Below are 18370 nucleotides of genomic sequence, written 5' to 3' on the forward strand. Positions count from 1 at the left end.
TCCCTGAACCATTAGGAAATGCAAGAAGATGTCTCCACGCTTCTAGAAATGTTGATTAACGATATGTTCTCGATGCATAGTAAAACAAAGTAGCAAGCATGTCATTCTTATATTCATCATGCAAATTTTGAGTCAAATGTTGGACACAAAGGCTGTGGAATGCAGAGGGGAAAACTAATGAAATACCCTTGGAAAAGCATGTTTTCCAATCTGTCACGAACCCTAGATTAGGCACCTCCCTATTACACCTTTCAATTTTTCTAAGAACCACTGTATTGAGTCATCTGTTTCTCTATCAACTACTCCAAAGGCTAGAGGATAAATCTGATTGTTACAATCTAAGTAAACGGCCACTATCAACTGACCACGATATTTGTTCTTAAGAAATGTTTCGTCCATGACTATGGTCGGTCTAATGCAATTTAAGAATCCTCTGACACATGGACCAACAGCCATAAAAAGATATTTAAAGAAACGATCATCTTCGAGTTCATGTGAAATATTGTACCTGGATTTGTAAATTTGGGTGTTTCACCATATTTACGCAAAAGATTATATGACTCTTCAGGAGACCCTCGCACTCGTTCATATGCATTTTCTCTAGCACGTCATGCTTTCTCATAACTCATATTTATGCCATAGTCTTGTCTCATGTCTTCTATGATATCACGTGGTTTGTATAGGCAACCGGCTCCCTTGAATTTGGACTTTATTAATTCTCAAACAACCCAAGATTTCGCTTGCCTATGGTCACAATTCAAAAACTCAAGAGAACATGAATGAACTTTGACATACTTTTTAATCTTGAATATATTTGAATCCTTCAGTCTAACCACTCGCAATCTCCAACCACACTTGTTGTCGATGCATCTAACGAAAAGAACCTCTTTTGTAAACTTTTTTACTACAAACTGAAAAAAAAAATCATTGCCAACACACTTAATCTCATTGACAAATCTCTCTTGCAAAAAAATATTTGTCCTACATCCAACTCCTCACTTGTAGAGCTTTCTTCGGACCAGTCACTTCCTTTTGTCTTCAACTTCCGACTAGAGGAGTTGTAGTCAACTTTACATTTTCCTTTGCAATCTTTTGTAGGAGCATCTATTTGTTCTGGGATGTCAAACAATTCATTGTTCATCTCAACTGACTCCCATGTAAAAGGATCATCTTTTGAATGATATGACTCATATGATTCCCATATAGTCGAATTGGTCCCTATCATGTTATCACACAAGCCAACCTGAACTTCACCAATATCAACTTCATTGTCATGTAATGTATCCATTCCAATTGGAAGATGAGGGTTTAAATTTTGAACTTGGTTGCTCCCAGATACTGAATTGTAATCTTTGTTTAACACTTTCTTGCTTCGATTGCTTGTAGGCTCAAATGATAATTATAGGGGGACCTCCAATGGATTTTCACTAAGAATATAAAACTTCAAATCACGGTCATTGCTTAACTCAAATGGAGGAGCTTCCTTTTTCCCTTTTATCTCATATCTACATCTTATCTTTATGTCGAACTTTCTAGGGTCAACTTCTGCAAGGTCATATAATTCATCCTGTAAATCTTTGTGTGTTATTTCTTTACTGACAACAATGCCTTTTAACACTCCTCCTTCATATTTTCTTCGTCCCTCATCCCATGCACCACCATAACGCACTAAAATTCGAACATGTGTCATCCTTAAACTACCTTAAGTAGCTTCGTATCTTCAAAAATTGATTTGAACTTAAGAACCTACAAGATGCGTGCAAGATGTAAAGAAATAACAAAAATAACTGCGAGATGTGTGCGAGATAAAGCATGAGGGCCTAAAAGACTTACTAAACATGCAAAGAATAACTCTAAATGGATTAGGAGGTGTACCAATTTGATTTTCAAATAAATAGTGAAAGTTTGGAACGTGCGAGATGCGTGCGAGATAAAGCATGATGGCCTAAGAGACTTACTAAACATGCAAAGAATAGCTCTAAATGGATTAGGAGGTGTACCAATTTGATTTTCAAATAAATAGTGAAAGTTTGGAACGTGCGAGATGCGTGTGAGATACGTGCGAGATAAAGTATGATGGCCTAAGAGACTTACTAAACATGCAAAGAATAGCTCTAAATGGATTAAGAGGTGTACCAATTTGATTTTCAAATAAATAGTGAAAGTTTGGAACGTGCGAGATGCGTGCGAGATACGTGCGAGATAAAAAAAAAAAAAAAAAAAAAAAAAAAAAAAAAAAAAAACTTCTATTCCTTCTATTTCTATTGCTTACTCCTCCTTTATTTGATCCAACTAAATCCTCATCCTCTAGTTCACTTCATTTTTCACTACCCATTGAACTTTCTAAGAACCTAAAACCAAACTTTGACTAAACTAATTTACAGCAAATAAGTTCATTCCAAAAATCAGACAATTACGGATGAAAATAGCAACAAATACCCCAACCAAACATTTACAGCAAATAAATTGAAAATGGGTTAGGCATGAAACTCACCGAAATAAGAGAAAACGCTCGAAGTTGATTGAATGGTTCGAAGAGGAGTGACGAAATGCACTAGACGACGACCGAGAAGGGCAAGCGACAATGGCTGGAGTAGCTTCAGGTATTTTACGTGAAAGAAAAGAGAAGGGAAAGGGAACTCTACGCGAAAGAGAAGGGAAATCGATCGTGGAGAGGAGGAAGAGGAAAAGGAAAAGAAGGGAACTTTTGTCCATTCACACCTAAATTGTCCTAAAACTCTTCCTTTTGAAAAGTTGTCCTAATAAAAGTCATTTAACCCTCCTTTTTTAAGCTATTTTTGACAATTTCCCAATTTTGTTTTTAGCCCAGAAGGAAGCAATGTGAGATGCTACTCTTTAAATTAATAGCAAAAGAACCAATGTTAGAACAATTACATCAGAATTTACGTAAATTCATCTCAATTTGTTCTACATCGACATGACATCAATATAATATAGTCCCAACATAAAATAATGTATGTGGCAGAGTTAAATTCATAAATATATCACTTTAATATGCTGATGTGCATTGATGTCTAGAGCTAATTTTGAACTTATTTCGAGTGAATTTGGCTCTACACCTAATTACGCATAAATCAATAACTCCTCTCATTTAAAGATTAACGCATAAATCAATAACTCCTATCTGTACTCAAATGGTAGCATCCCCAAGTCCCTTACTGAACAAAAACCATGTTTACCTATTCATAATCAAAATTGGTATTATCGTAACGAGTTTCCACCGATGTATCAATTGTAACTAATTTGTTTCAATCATAAAGGTAATTGAATTTTTTTTAATACGTCTACTAAAACACTTTACAAACGTAATTTGATTGCAACTGCACGTACCTACAGATTTGTATGTGACAATATCAGTTATCAAAGTTAGGCCAAAATTGTTGAAGAGATGAAAAATAATCAAAAATATACCTTTATTGTTGGAGGTCAAACATCAAATAGAATTGTGCCAAGACTTAAAACAGCTTTGACATAAAAGCCAAGCAAAATTCTAGGAAACGAACGGAGTAGATGACACTGGAAGTTAATGGGATAATGTACAAATTTTGATTTCAGAATATTAATGTACTCAATAAAAACAATACATAAAACTGTGTATCCTCCCCTCTTTAAAGTGTGGAAGAAAAATAGATTAGGCTATAGATATGTACAAATCTTCAATTTCCTAAGTATACACATGTGAGTCTTCAAAAATTGGTAGTGATAAACTCTTGTCCATGCCTCAGAAAACAGGTCGAAACTTCAGTTGGGTTAAAGTTGCATCAAGAAAGGAAATATCAAATATATATCAGCTTACATTGCAAACACCAACTTGTAAAATGTTACGTGAAAACTCCTTCTGTTTCGGACTTAATAAAGAAAACCACGTCTTTATTAAGTTAATCTCAGCATAGTGACTCGAAGAGGCTAGATAGCTTACTTTATCTTGAACAATAGTTTCAAAATCAAAAGGGAGAAGGCCTACCAAGGCAGAAACCGTAGCAATTTGAACACAGAGACCTGATTTAATGGTAGTTTCCAAGCAAAGAAATGCTGATAGATTAAATCTCAAGATCTTAACTCCTCCATCGTCAAAGCCTCCAGCATCTACGCCTAACCTGCAGTTATAAATTAAAAGTTAGATGACTGGTCACAATTTAAATTATTTACATTCCAATTCCTGCTTGAGTAAACAGTGAAACTGTTCGTGCATTCTCTATGGGATAATTGTGCATCTATAAGTCGGTGCATTTCAAATAGCAAAAGAAGGAAATAAAATACAGAAATAACCCAGACAACAACAAAGTTCCATGATTGGATGTGTCAAGTCTCAAGAAGCTGTACATAAATGAGACAAAGAGAGCGTCAAAGATATCATTATAGACATGGGTCAACGGCTGTTTTTTCTCTTGGATTCATCAAAATTCAAAAAAGAAAACGAGTCAAAGAGAGAAATCTTGATATCCATATTGATATCAAGATTCAAAAAAGAACCCTATATATGTTTGCAATAGCACCAAATGAACTGAATCTTTGAAATGTTTATGAAATGTGGCTCTGGTCAAGATAGTGTTTTCCTCCTTGCTTTATTAATATCGAGATTTCAATTATATGGATAAATCGATAAAATATTGATATCAACAGAGATTTCTATATGTAAACAAATTTATAAGAACTAGTTAAATTAATAATTTAGTTTTTTTTTTACTTCCAAACTAAGTTGTCAATGTTATTACTAATATTCGTATTTATATTGAGATAAATAGATGATAATTTGTAATGTTTTATGTGTTTTATAAAAGATATTGGAGGTGCCTATTAATTTTTAATATCAAAGTCGAACCTCCAAGTTACAGATATATCATCAACGTATTGACGGACATTTCAATTCCCATCATACTTGGTAATAAGCTCTCTTTGGCTGCACAAGTTTAATCTCTACGTATTTGTTATTCAGAAGAAGATTAAGCACTACAAATTACACAAGGATTTTTAATAACAGAGAGTTGCACTGGCCTACCTCCCAAGTTGGCCAAGAAGAACCACAATTGCGAAGCCCTTCTTAGCAGATGACTTCAATAAATCCATAAGTTGAGAGATAATGTTAGCAAATGTCCAATTCCAGCTCTGCAATTGACAAGCAAACCAAAAGTAGTCTCAGCTCCGGATCTCAAGATAAGCAACATCATATTCAGATCGCTCAAAGATTAGATATCAAATTTGCAGTGTAACAGAAAGTTATCCACTTCAAGACTTGAAGGATATTGTTTCAATGTTGCTACCATTGCAATTTGCAAGTAAACCTTAACTAGAATTTTCTCAATTATAAACTGAAAATATAGTACACATAAAACTAACAGACAATAACCACTAGAAAAAAGAACTCTAAGATGTGTATGCTTGTGTGTCCACAAGCAAGAGAGAGATCAACCAACTACCCAATTGAGGATAAGTATACAACAGTAGCAGCAACTTGCGAACGAAATCAAATGCCTCAACAATTGAACACAGAAAATATCTCTTAATAATTGGACGCACGAATCAAATAGACTGAATAGTAATTTATGCCATAGAATATAGCTGAAACTGAAAGGCTGTATTACAGAGGCACAGAGAATACAAGAATATGAAAGTTAGATTCATATCCATTTTTCAGAGGTTTCCTAAGATGGCAGTTTCAAAGGAAATCTTGAAGTTTGAACAATAAACTTGAAGAGTCACATGCCAAAAAAAGATCAATTTTTCCATCTGTTTTTGTCTACCTCACAGACCATTAATATTGCTAAAAGAAGGTCGCAAAGGAGTCCTAGCCTTGAATTCAATGCCAAATTGGTGTGTTTTATGCAAGAAATCATATGAGACTTAAGAGTCACTGATTCTACCATTGTGAGTCTAGTATAAATTGGAAAATGGAAGTTTCTAAGATATCCAATCACTCATTGGAAATTCATGAGACAATTTGAAGTTTATTGAGTATCCAAACACTCTTTGAAGAATAACTAGGCTTAAATGCAAGTGGACTTGGTCTCTTAAAAACTACAATCATCCATATGATTTTCTTTTTCTTTTTCTTAGAAACAAAGCAGCCATTGAGACGAAATTAAAGATTAAAGAATGGACACCCAAAAATTCACCTGAACAAGTTGATTAGTCCTAAGGGAACTGAAAAGCCTAACCTCTTCCATTAGCTGTGACACGAACTCTTAGTAACCTGATATTGAAAAATCAACTTAGTTATCCTCATTAGAACTTCAGAGACCAATACTTGAGGAAGAAAAGAACTCTAAAGGGCCTCCTCCTTAAGACTAATGCCACTTTTATCTTTCAATAACATATCCCCAACGTGTCCGTGTCCTATTATTTTAGAAATTGGCATATCGCCCTCTCCTATTAATTTAGAAATTGGCGTATCGCCGTGTCCTATCGTATCTGTGTCCATGCCCGTGCTTCTTAGGAGTGGGACTGTGGGTAATGATGGTCTCTCCATACACATACAGTTTGCAGATGACAAAATCCTTTTCTCCTCCCCAATGAGTGAAAAGCTTTCAAGCCTCTTTGAGATCCTTTTGAACAAGCTTCTGGTCTCAGCACACCAGTCAGAATCAGAATTCTTGGGCATTAGTCTGAGGAGAGCATGGTTGTCTCCTTGTAAAATGATTTTGGATGCAACCATCCACGTGCCTTGGTCTTCCATCAATGGTAAACCTTTCATTGTCCCCTTTTGGGAGCCCAACATTTAAAAGGTTGAGAAAAGACTTAAAAATTGTAGTAGAACTCATATATCTGAAATCTGAAGGGGGAAGACTTGCATTAATTCAGGCCACCCTAAACCTCCCCACTTACTACCTCTCTCTACTTAAGCTCTCTTCCAAAGTTGCTGCTCACATAGAAAAACTCTAGGAATCTTTTGAGTTTTTTTGTGGAGTGATAATAAGGATAAAAAGGGCATCCACTCAGTCAATTCCCAGGAAATCAAGCTTCCTATAAAGGTCTCGAATCAACTGCTCTCAAGGTCAAAAATCAAAGCTTACTAGCAAAATGAATTTGGAAATTTCATAGGAAGAGATTTGCTCTTTGTAGCCTCATTGTTGCCAAATAATAATAATAATAATAATAATAATAATAATAATAATAATAATAATAATAATAAAAACCAGAGTTTAGACACAGCTTGACATTAAACTTGGTAAAATCTCATACCCTCTACCTACAACCTCTAACCCTCTAAAAATGATCACATTAACTTTAGCAAAAATGAAAGAAAGAAAAAAAGAAAAAAGAGAAAACATAGATACATAATGACAGACTGATGTAAAATAATTAAAAGCAAAAGAAAAAGGCAAGGACCAATACCATGTAGCACGCTAGAAGTTCAACCAATGAGATGGTATCGATAACATTAGACAATGATGGATTGAAGAGAAAATGTGGTTCATCATCAGAAACCTTGAACTTCTTTAACAAACAAAAAGCATCACAGTCCAAATACAATGATGGATGGACCTCTTTTTCACTTGAATTTTTACTAAGGATCTGACTTGGTATATTCTTCTTGAGGAAGGATTCCAGATTTAACAAACCGGTTGGATTTTCAAAATCTTCATCCATAATCCCATTTGATATATTCTTCCGGATCAATTGCAACAGAAACGAGATAGTCGTGGGCATAGACATGACTTCCTCTGAAAAAGGGCAGCTAGCACATTGAGCAAACTCTGTTCTGCAATTTCTCTTGAGTGGGGTGAAAGTAGCATCATCTGACGATCCGACCTTCTCAAGGTGCGTGATTATTGATTTCAAGACAGCCCTCAGAGTAGAGTAACCTTCCACATTGAAAAACTGATCTCCACCAATATGTGCAAAAATATGAAGCAATGTCAACATCAACGAAGGCTCATGCCTGCAGCTTCTCAAAATACTGTATGATACCTCCCAAAGAAGATCAGTACGTTGAACTGCTTTAGAAATTGATGCTAGTATGGAACTTCCTGCAATCAAATACTCCGTTGATGCTGGGGTAAGTGACAATATTCTGTTTACACCATCGATAGGGATATTGACCCTCAAAACCCCCTTCGTCAATGTCTCAAAAGAGGCATCGGTACATGACAGGATCCGTCCATCTACTAGAAAGTCTTCTATGAGGGAAAGTAACTTGTCCAAACTAAGCAATTTAGCAAACAAACTTCTTATTTCCAGATCAAGCATTGCTGGCAGCAAGGAAAGAGGAAAATGAAGAAAGAAATGTGGAAAATATCATTAATATGAAAGCACAAAAGAATCGTATGCATTAAATTTGTTAATTCATAAATTACTGTGTGTGTGAGAGAGAGAGAGAGTAAACCTTCACATATGTGCCCCGAAAAAGAATCCAAGCACGTATGGCAGTTCAGAATGTTCCCATATTTATGCACAGCAACAATGGTGAAGTTGAGCAGCAACAAGGAAAAGAATACACAAGTCTTCTCCCTGAATTTATGGAACTTTCTTATTATTTGGAAGGAGAAATCATGAAACAGAAAATATTTTTTTCTAAAACCAATAATAATTTGTACTGGTATAGATACTGGAGATGCTAGGTAAAGCAAATGAAACCCTTACTTCGATAAAAGTTCATGCTCCATGTTTAGCGAAGCCAAAATCCCTTGCACCATCCATTCTTTTTGACTAATCAGAGAGCTCCTCTTTATACAAGCCTTAGTTGCTGAAAAAATTCTAAAGATGCTCTGACAGTCTTTTGAATCAGAGAAAAGAACACAAAAGTCAGGGATAGAGTTGTCCAGGGTTCCAGATTTAATTTCTGATATTCCCACCCCTTCACAACCAGAGAGAGAAACATTTGTCCCAAGCATCTCTACACTGACCTCAACCTGATCAAGGCAGTTATTTTCTGCCCGCACAATATCAAAAAGATCCCTCCCATGTCTCACTTGTATTGAACATGAATCAACTTGGCGTTGACTATGAATATCTCCTAACAAGTCAAAGTTGCAGGATTGCGTATAATTGGACTTAATCTCAACATCAGTGACATCATCGTTATGTGATTGTGGTTGACCCTCTCTATCATCTGGCAATTCTTTCTGGAACTCATCTACTAAAGAATCAAAATCATTCAAAGCAGAGGTTTCAGCACCAGGAATATAAATATCTGGAAGTGAAGGCGACAGTGGCATTTCCACTGCTCTCCTGTAGCATTCCTCATCAGCAGCACTATCCAAATCTAGCAATTTCATGTAGTCCACATCTGCCATATTCCCAAAAGTTTCCAAGGTTTGAAGTTCACTTATGACAGAATTATTAAGTTCCTCTGCACATGGTTGAAAACTGTCCGTAAGTTTGCTGACAGGTTGAGAAGGCTGTCTACCACTACTTTTGAGCGCACAAACTTCAGTGTCAACTCTATTCAACTTCCTTTCACTCTCAACAAGTACACGTTGCACCTTTAATTTCTTCTGGCACAAAGCCTTTTTTCTCTTCCGAATTTTCTTATCACCAGAAGAATCTGGAAGCAAGCTCGAAATCACATGTCCACTCTTTTCTAAAGGACTGTTTAGAGCATGCAAGAGAGACGAGTTCTCTTCAATCTGAGAATGCACTTTCTTACTCTCATGATATAAATAATCAATGGATTCAACAGCTTCAGTGGTCCTTTTTCTCTTTTGTTGCTTTTCATTAGCTCTTCCAACATGGTTTTTAATAGGACTTCTTACGCTATTTTCAGCCATCATAGTCAGGTTTTCATTGCTTTTCATCTTACTAACTTCACTAGATAAGTTAGATATTCTTGGTTGCACATTCAAATTCTCTCCAACCAGTTTCGTTGCTGTCAAACAAAGGCCAGCCTTTTCCTGTGAGCCGACCAACCGACCATCAGAAAAAGATGCAGTACTTGAATTGACTGCACAACTTTGTAACATTTTTCTGTTAGAGTCTCCAGGAAAGAACTCCAACCTAGATTCAATACCTGATAAGGATGTGATATGATTCACTCCAGACAAAGGAAGAAGTGGAGCACTCGATTGTGGGGTGGTCTGCCTGAGAGTATCAGGCACCCAGGTTTGCAATGCCTCTATAGCACGTACATTCTTCTTTGAATACAAACTTTGCAAGTTCTTAGCATTCATCGTCTGTGAACCATTCAACAAAGAAGTGTTCAGTCAAAAGTGGGTAGAGAATGGTAGGTAATAACAACCATTGAAGAATAAATTCACCATGAATAAAGCAAGCTGTTGAATAGAAGAGGACCACAACAACTCAATTAAAAATGAATATGCAATAAACAATTTTTTAATTGACAACCATTTTCAATGAGAAAAAAGTGAGAAAAAAAAACGATCATAAACAACTTTATGACAAGACATAGGCGAAAGGAAACGAAGAAGAAATCAAGTGAGAAAGGTGAAAATATTAATACCCTCGCACATCTTAGCAGTTCTGTAGTGAGAAACAAAAATAAAATAAAAAGGAAGAACGATCTTTGAGCTCACTAATAATTCAAAAAAGGAAGACAACTACATTTCAATCAGCTCCATATGAGGTATAGCAAAACTATAAATCTGAAGTGAACATTATTAGCAATCAATTCTTCACTGGCAAGACTTGTAAAAATTAGAGTTACCAGAAACCAATGAAGATATGTAGTTTCAAGTTACCAATAACCAACCTACATCAATTCGGAGGAAAAGTGGGCAGACCAATCCAACAGAGGAATGACAATAAGGTGATGTCATTGTGCCTTTACAAGTAAGTAAAATATAACAATCAATATAGCAAGTACTATAGTTACATTATTAAATAAAAGTTAACAAACAAGGAATTGAAAAGGAAAAACCAACCTTTTCCAACTCATTATTATCCTTAGTGCCAGTAGAGGCAAATTTATGTAGGCCATCCAAGTGGTTTGACAGCTGCACAAATTCTTGCTTAAAACGACTCAGTTCTTGTTGAATAATGGTACGGTGAGTTTTTTCCACTTTAGCCACTTGTCTGGCATATTTCAATCGCGTTTTCTCAAACTTTAGCTTTTTTTTCAAAAGCTTCATTTCTGCACGTTCAGAACTCATAGCATGTTCTAAAGAAACACCAGATGCATTCACGAATTTCCTAGAAGACTTCAATTCACGTACATTCTTCTGCAATTCCTCAACCTTGTTTTTCTTTTCTTCTAACTCAAGAGACAATTTATCAGCACGGCATTGTTCATCCATGGCCTTCCTGCGATAAATCTCCAAATGGTTTTTCAGTTCTGATGATTCTATCAAGCTGGAATCTACTGACTTCTCCTTTATAATCCCCAAATCTCCGTCCATCTTATGCATTGTGTTAACCTCCTTAGCCTTCAAAAACTCAAAAGCCAACTTTAATTCATTTGCATTACTCTGTATCATTTCCATCCAAGTTTTATCGTTCTTTTTCGCACCCTTCCTATTAGTTTTCTTAACCTGTTGGCCACAACAGGATTCAATAAAAAATTTCACTGTCTGAAGTTCTTTGACCTCCTTCTCCAATTCCTTGATCTTGCATGTCTTTCTTTCCAGTTGCTGAAATAAGTTTTCAGCCCTAGATTTTTCTTCCCCAGCCTGTTTCATGGCTACTTCAGCTTGCATGCTTGCAGCCTGAGCTTTAGACATTTCAGAATCTGCACGCTCTCTCTCTTTGACAGCCCTTTGCTTTTCAACCTCTACATCTTTCTTTACCTCAATTAGTTTAGATGTTTCACTAGCCAACTTTAACTTTGTTTCTTCATATTCTTTTTGCAACATCCCAAGTTGTTGTCTGCAATCATTAACCTTATCCATTTCAGCTTTGTGAAACTTCCTCAAGTCCCTAACCTTACTCCTTTCAATCTTGACAGTTTTCAACACTTGGGCAGCCTCCTCTTTCCTCGCTTCAGCATCTTTCCTTTCAGCATCCTTTTTTCTCTTCTCTATTTCTAGAAGTTCTTTTAGTTGGACAATTTCCTTCTTACCCTCAGCAACGAGTGCATTAAGATGATCTACTTCCCCTTGGACATTAACGGCCTCTACATCATTTTGTCTCAATGATGAAATTTGAGATTTCAAGTCCAAAACTTCCCTCTCTAAAGACACTCTAATAGCAGCTTCTTTGTCCTTGCCCTCTCTCTCAATGGAAGCTCGAGCCTTTTCCTCCTCATACCCTACACCAATTAATTATCAACAATGTTAGAAGTAGTAGAAGAAGAAGAAGAAGATATTAACTAGAATCAACAAACTACAGCTTTTCTTTTAAAATCCACATGCTCAACAGCTAAGATAAGATCTTTTTCATCTTCTGTATTAGGGAACGCTGCAAGTTGCAAGGCTGACATAAAAACCACCAAACTGATGCATATATCAAGGAGAATGACTCTTTCATTGGATAAAGGTTTAAATTTAATCTACTTCTTAAATAGAACCACTCAACACAAAAGAAATAAGAGATGGGAATTACACAGTTGGTATCTTTTTTTTTTCCTGGAAAGGAGACAGCATCTTTATTAATAAAAATTCAGACAACATGAGAATTATACAATAAGAATAATGATAGAGAAGCCAAGAAGAGGGGGATCAGGAGGCACACCCAGGCATATCAACTAGGTTGACACCTCATTAGCGTCATCATCATATCCCAAGTAATATCCTGGAATCGTGAGAATACAATAAAACCAAAACTAGAACAAACCGGCCAAGACAAAACAAACTCTGACAAAATGCAAAAATTACAGAAGCTAAAACAAAAAGAAAAAGACCACATATTCAACTCCTATTTTTAGTTATAAGCACAGATGTCTTCTCCTGCAAAACCAGCCCACTGATAGGTCTTGTCATTGAAAATTTCTGGCAATAGGGCTTTGAACATATTCTCCCAAATTAAGCGTTGTTTCTTTGACAAAATCGGACCCCTCAATAATTGAAACACATTTGAGTGCAAGGAACCATCAAAACCCCAAACAGCCTTCAAAAGAGAGAGGATACTCCCCCAACAATAGGATGAGAACGGGCATGTCATAAAGAGGTAAAGCAGATCCTCACTGTTCTTCAAACAAAGTGGGCAAACCGAGGGCAAAAGGCACTTGTTGGAGGATTTTTTGGCAAAATCAAGAAGCAATTAATAAGACCAAAAGCCATAATCCAGATCAGAATCTTAAATCTCCTTGGGCTGCTAGATGTCCAGAGTGCTTTAAACATACCTTTATCCAGTGGGGATGATGGAGAAAGAGGAACATATAGGGATTTGACTGAAAATCTACCAGATGGGTCAATAGACCAATATTTGCTATCATCCATCTCAGTCACCCTCTTTGACGAAAGAAGATATAATAGAGATTGGAAGTCTTAAATTTCTTCTTCCTTCAACAATCTTCTGAACATGAGAGACCATGACAAAGTAGAACTATCCCAATGTGCAGCAACCGACCCTCTGGGCAACAAGGCAATTCTAAACAGCTTAGGAAATTGGACATTAAGGGGGGAGACACCAATCCACGTATCTGTCCAAAAACCAATTCTCCTACCATTGCTAAGCCTAAATAAGGCCAAAGATTCCACCTTCCTCCAAGCTCTTGAAATACTTACCCGAGGACTCCTTAGACTATTCCTGGATTTGCCCGACGTGTGCCAATCAAATACCTCTTTGCCGTTAATGCTTCTTACAACTTGCCTCCACAAAAAGGAATCTTCCTTCCCAAATCTCCAGCCCCATTAAGCAAGAAGAGCTGTGTTTTGGACTTCTATACCTCCTAACCCAAGCCCCCCATCCATCATTGAGTAACCTGTTTCCAATTCACTAAATACTTGATTCTACTACCGGAATATCCCTCCCAACAGAAATTCCTCAAAAAAAATTCCCAAAGAGGAAACCACATTATTCTAACCCAAGCCCCCCATCCATCATTGAGGGCTGAACGCTTGGCGAGATCTTCTAAACTTCTTGTGTTCCAAGAAACTATCTTCATAGATACTAATTGCTAAACTGGTGATGGGACAGCTTGTTCAAATCAAAATAATTCCAGTCTTTGACAATGGGCACCAGGTCCTTCGGCATTTTCGATGGAGTGAAAGGGGAGGACCGGGGGAGATGCTTGGAGGGGCACCATCATCGTCAGACAAGGAATTTAGATCCACCCCTTCTATTTCCGCATCAACCTTGTGATCAATAGGACTCTTTACTCCCATCAATTCTTCACTACTAACACCGAATGGGGAGACAAATTCCACATTTGCTTGCTTCTTTGGATGAACCATATGAGCGACAGGGAGAGCCTCGTAATAAAGTAGCCTTTGTATTAGGATCCATGAAACACGAGTAATTGAAAAACTTAGGATTGGAATCCACAGTTACTAACTTGTTAGTACAATTGGATGACTGAACTTTGGAGCTGCACACCTCCAAAAGATCCGGATTTTCCTCCGAAAGAGAAGTCTTTAGCATATACTTTTGGTGTGGATCCGAGATTGAGGTTTTGAGAGAACATGCTCCAATTGATTCTAATTTCCAAAGGGCAATCCATACATTGTTTAAAGGAAGTTTGTTTCCGAATGGAATGCTTTAGACATAACTTTGGAGAGCTTACATTTTTATAATCTTTAATCTGACTGAATCCGTGCAATATCCTAACTTCCAGTGATCCCTGAACTTCGTCTTCTCACAGAGGGTCGTTGCAATGGAGATCATTGTGCTTGTGCAATAAATGCGTTGAGTTGGCAGCATTAAAACCCGTACTAAATTTATATTCTCTCATAGCCTTAATTAATGGCGCCTTTTTGCTATCCTTCTCTCTTCTCAACCCTTCAAATACCGGCATTTTAAAAGGAGAATCAATCATCGTGGGGCCCACTACCTTGTCTAGCAGCTGTTAGTAACGGGTTTGGCAATGTCCAAAGAAGACGCCTTTTCATTCTCCGGCGCAATTAATTCCACATCGGCCTGACTGCCCTTCACTGCCATCTTCCACGAAGTCAATGAACGTTCTTGCAAAACCTTCAGAGCTTCAAACAAATTTCTTGCCATGGGAAGGACCGCGAACGTGGATTTTGAAACCTTCAAAACCGGAGGAAAAGTAGAGAGATCTAAATATTCATCTTGCAAAACCTTTCTAATTCTCAAAAGATCGGTGGGATTTGCAAAATGTTTAACCATAAGAGAACATAAGAGAACCACTAGTTGACATAGGAGGGTGCAAAATTCAAAATCACCAAAATTTGAAAAGATATTCCCTCTCTAGTAATCTCAATCGTTGAAGGAACAAAACCGCAGCAATTCTGCTTGACTTGAATCCTGGCTTCACTACAATTTGTGGGATTCAAGAGTTTCTGTGGCAATGTTCACAAGACCCCCAAAATGATCACCAATGATCTATAAAGTACTCCTACTCCAATAATCCAAGGGGAGATTCTTGATTTTTAACCAACCTCCATAGCCTTTCAAAGCAAGCGTCCGGCTGTGTTTAACTTTGTTCCATTTTTCAAAGTTGAGATGAAATGTTTGAGTTTGTTCCATTTTTCAAATTTGAGATGAAATGACCCCATAGCCTGCCACTTTCCTTCCTCGCATATACTATCCTTAATTGAGTCTTGATCAATACTAATGAAAGCATTCTCACCAAATAAAGGATTTATGACTATCTTTGCTTGAAAATATTCTTCCAGCGATTTCCTGATCATTTGCCAATCATCAAATGCAAATACTTTGGTAACTATCCAGAGACTTTCAAAGTTGGTTGTGGCGACTTCAGCATTCCTAATCACCCATTGGCCCTGATTATCTGATTTCCTGGCTAAGGAGGTATCACCAATCACTTCTTTAGACTTAAACCGACCTGCCAAACTGGGGAGAGATGCAGAAGTATTCTTTGAGATAAAAAAATAATGTCCTTCTTTGATTTGACTTTTTCTGTGTAACTTGTGTTGCTTGTCAAAAATGGAAGAGTGTTATTCGAATGGTTGCGAGAAAACCAATTAATGTACTCCTCTTCACTAAGAAAATTTTCCAACATATTATGAAACGAGCTCCATCCCTATTTGTTGTCTCCAGAGCATACTCTTAAATTCGAGTGACCTCCAAAAGAAGGCCAGAAAACGCAGCTTAACACCCAGCCACTCCTTGCTTTAAACTTCAATACTTTCAACCTTCCTCTGTCTACTTCACCCGGCTTTTGAAAGAATTTATCCTCTGAACCTCTTAACAAATCCGAAACAGCCTTCAAAAACCATTCGAGTTGAGTTTCGGACTCTGACAATTTTCTGCTAGCTTCCACATCTTCAACATGGATACGATTACTTCTTTCCAAGTACAATAGTGAGACTGAAGGACTTTGCAACTGACTACTTCCACGATGATCCTTTAGATTAGTCGGAGAGGGAGACAGAAAGGGCTTTCCGGCAACCAGAAGGAGAGAGGAGGGAGGTGAACGGGGAGAGAACTTACCTTTACACGGTATCATTTGCCTGTTAATTGAACAATTAAGAAAAGAATCACAGGGAAGGAAAAAAAATATTAGGCCTGATTGATGATAAACATCTTCTCCAATTGACACAAATTAAGTAAAGATACAAAAAAATTCTTGTGCTGGTTAACATTTTTTTTTCAATGGTTATATGTCACATCTCCGTGTTATTGTTGGCAGAAGTATCACAATTTACAAATTCTAAAATGAACAAATATTCTTTCGTCAATACCCAGACCCATTCTGCTAAAAGAAACCTCGTTCTTACATAGGCAAAGGAAAATAATTATGATTGACATTCTACCTCTTTTAAGATTACGATTCTCCACCTCAATCCTCTTGCATTGTTCATTAAGGAGTTTGGTTGCCTGCCGTAAAGCAATTCTCTTTTCTTCGAGTTTCGTGCACAAATCTTTCCACTGGACCCAGAAGAACCACAATGAAATAAAAATGCAATCAATAAATCACAAAAAGCAGAAGAGAAAGAAGGAAGAAAGAAAGAAGGCATTACCACTTTACAGCAGGAATTAAATGATTCAGGCTTGGATTCAACATCCTCCACCATTTCAAAATGCTCTTAAAAGACAAGGGGTAAACTAAGAACAATTGAATTACTGCACTTGAACTCTTGAAACCCCATAAACTAAAATTTTCCGAGAACTTTTTGAAGAATCGCACAGCTTCAATCAATCGCCGGGAGTTATTCAGTAGCATAAGTTCAGTAATCACCCACTGGTTAGGACTGAGTGCAGGGAAATCTTATAAAACAAGTAAGTTCTTTGCGCATGGTAGTTTCAAGTTTTTGAATAAAAACATTCGTTGAGAAAGAACTGCCATCAACTGCTACCTTCTCCACTCCACCATTTTAGGTCAACTACGCAGAAGGCGGCAAAGTGTGAAAGGTGTGAGAGGAAACGACCAAAAGACTGCGATAGCCGAAGGTGGGCGTGCTGACGTTGGGCAGCGACAGTGTCCGACTGGCTGGGTTGCTGTGGCTGCCCGCCGGGTATTGAGGGAAGCGGTGGCAGGGGAGGAAGTAAAAGGTAGGGTTCAAAAGAAAATAAATTCCGACGAGTCATCCGAAAATTATTTTAAAAAAACAAATTAGTAAATTTTCATAAATATGTTTTAAGTCCGTGTAAATCTTTAAATATTTCTTGTGCCAAATAATTATGGGCGTGGTTGACGGCGGAATGTAGAATTTTTATGTAAATATTTTATCGTCTTACTATATTTTTTAAAAGATACCAACAATTTATTATAAATATTATATTATTTAAAAAAATTATTATAAAATTCATATGAGATTTCAAGAGAAATGTAATTCGTATAATTGAACTTTTGTATTGATTTATGTATTGTGGATACAATCTGAACTTTTGTATTGATTTATTGATTTATGTATTGTAGATACAATCTCTATTTTTCTCTCGCGTACAGTTACAAGTCGATTTGGGCTTCAATTTTCTGGGATTTTGGAAAAGGAAAAGTTTAATCTTAAACTTCCAAATATTTAATCTTTCATAAAATTACAGTCTTGAAAGAAGTTTGAGTCTTCAGCATCACTTCTTCTTTTAATCCAAAAATGTCCAAAACGAATGGGAATATCTCTATTTATAGAGAATTTTTACGGGCTTTAGGTGAGTTTGGGCTCATTGGGTTATTTGCCTGTTAGGCTTAGACTTGAGCCAATTTGGCAACTTGAAGTTTGGGCTCATTTGTTTGGTAGGCTCGGGCTCGTTTTTCTATTGGGCTCGGGCTTGAGCCCACTTGTTTGGTGGGCTCGAGCTCATCACTTCTTTGGCTCAATTTTTCATCATGGGCTTGAATTGGGTTGGATATGAGAAAACTTAACTACTTAAATTCAATCAAATTATAATCATCACATGATGCGATTTAATTGGCCAAAATTTCTTGTTCAAC

The 18370-nt window shown here is 36.9% G+C and overlaps 1 protein-coding gene across 1 annotated transcript; it reads right to left on the reverse strand.

The window, feature by feature from the left end:
* Positions 1–3544: 3544 nt before the first annotated feature.
* LOC103503133 (uncharacterized) lies at positions 3545–17546 on the reverse strand. The gene is made up of 8 exons (XM_008467295.3): positions 16959–17546; positions 16752–16866; positions 10839–12160; positions 8602–10130; positions 8345–8469; positions 7354–8210; positions 5021–5127; positions 3545–4118 (listed from the first exon to the last, which is right to left on the reverse strand). Exons 1-8 carry the CDS (start codon positions 17010–17012, stop codon positions 3809–3811), a joined length of 4419 nt encoding a protein of 1472 aa, XP_008465517.1. The 5' UTR covers positions 17013–17546; the 3' UTR covers positions 3545–3808.
* Positions 17547–18370: the final 824 nt, after the last annotated feature.

This window comes from Cucumis melo, chromosome 9 (genome assembly GCF_025177605.1).
Source record: "Cucumis melo cultivar AY chromosome 9, USDA_Cmelo_AY_1.0, whole genome shotgun sequence".
Taxonomy (NCBI): Eukaryota; Viridiplantae; Streptophyta; class Magnoliopsida; order Cucurbitales; family Cucurbitaceae; genus Cucumis; species Cucumis melo.

What these genes read in the sequence shown, in the direction of transcription:
- LOC103503133 (XM_008467295.3), bottom strand. Translation starts at nt 17,012, where the DNA reads ATGGTGGAGGATGTTGAATCCAAGCCTGAATCATTTAATTCCTGCTGT. An exon ending in GAATCGTAATCTTAAAAGAG is followed by an intron (nt 12,161 to 16,751) that starts GTAGAATGTCAA and finishes TAATTGGTGTAG; the next exon opens with GGTATGAGGAGGAAAAGGCT. An exon ending in GAGCATGAACTTTTATCGAA is followed by an intron (nt 8,470 to 8,601) that starts GTAAGGGTTTCA and finishes CCATAAATTCAG; the next exon opens with GGAGAAGACTTGTGTATTCT.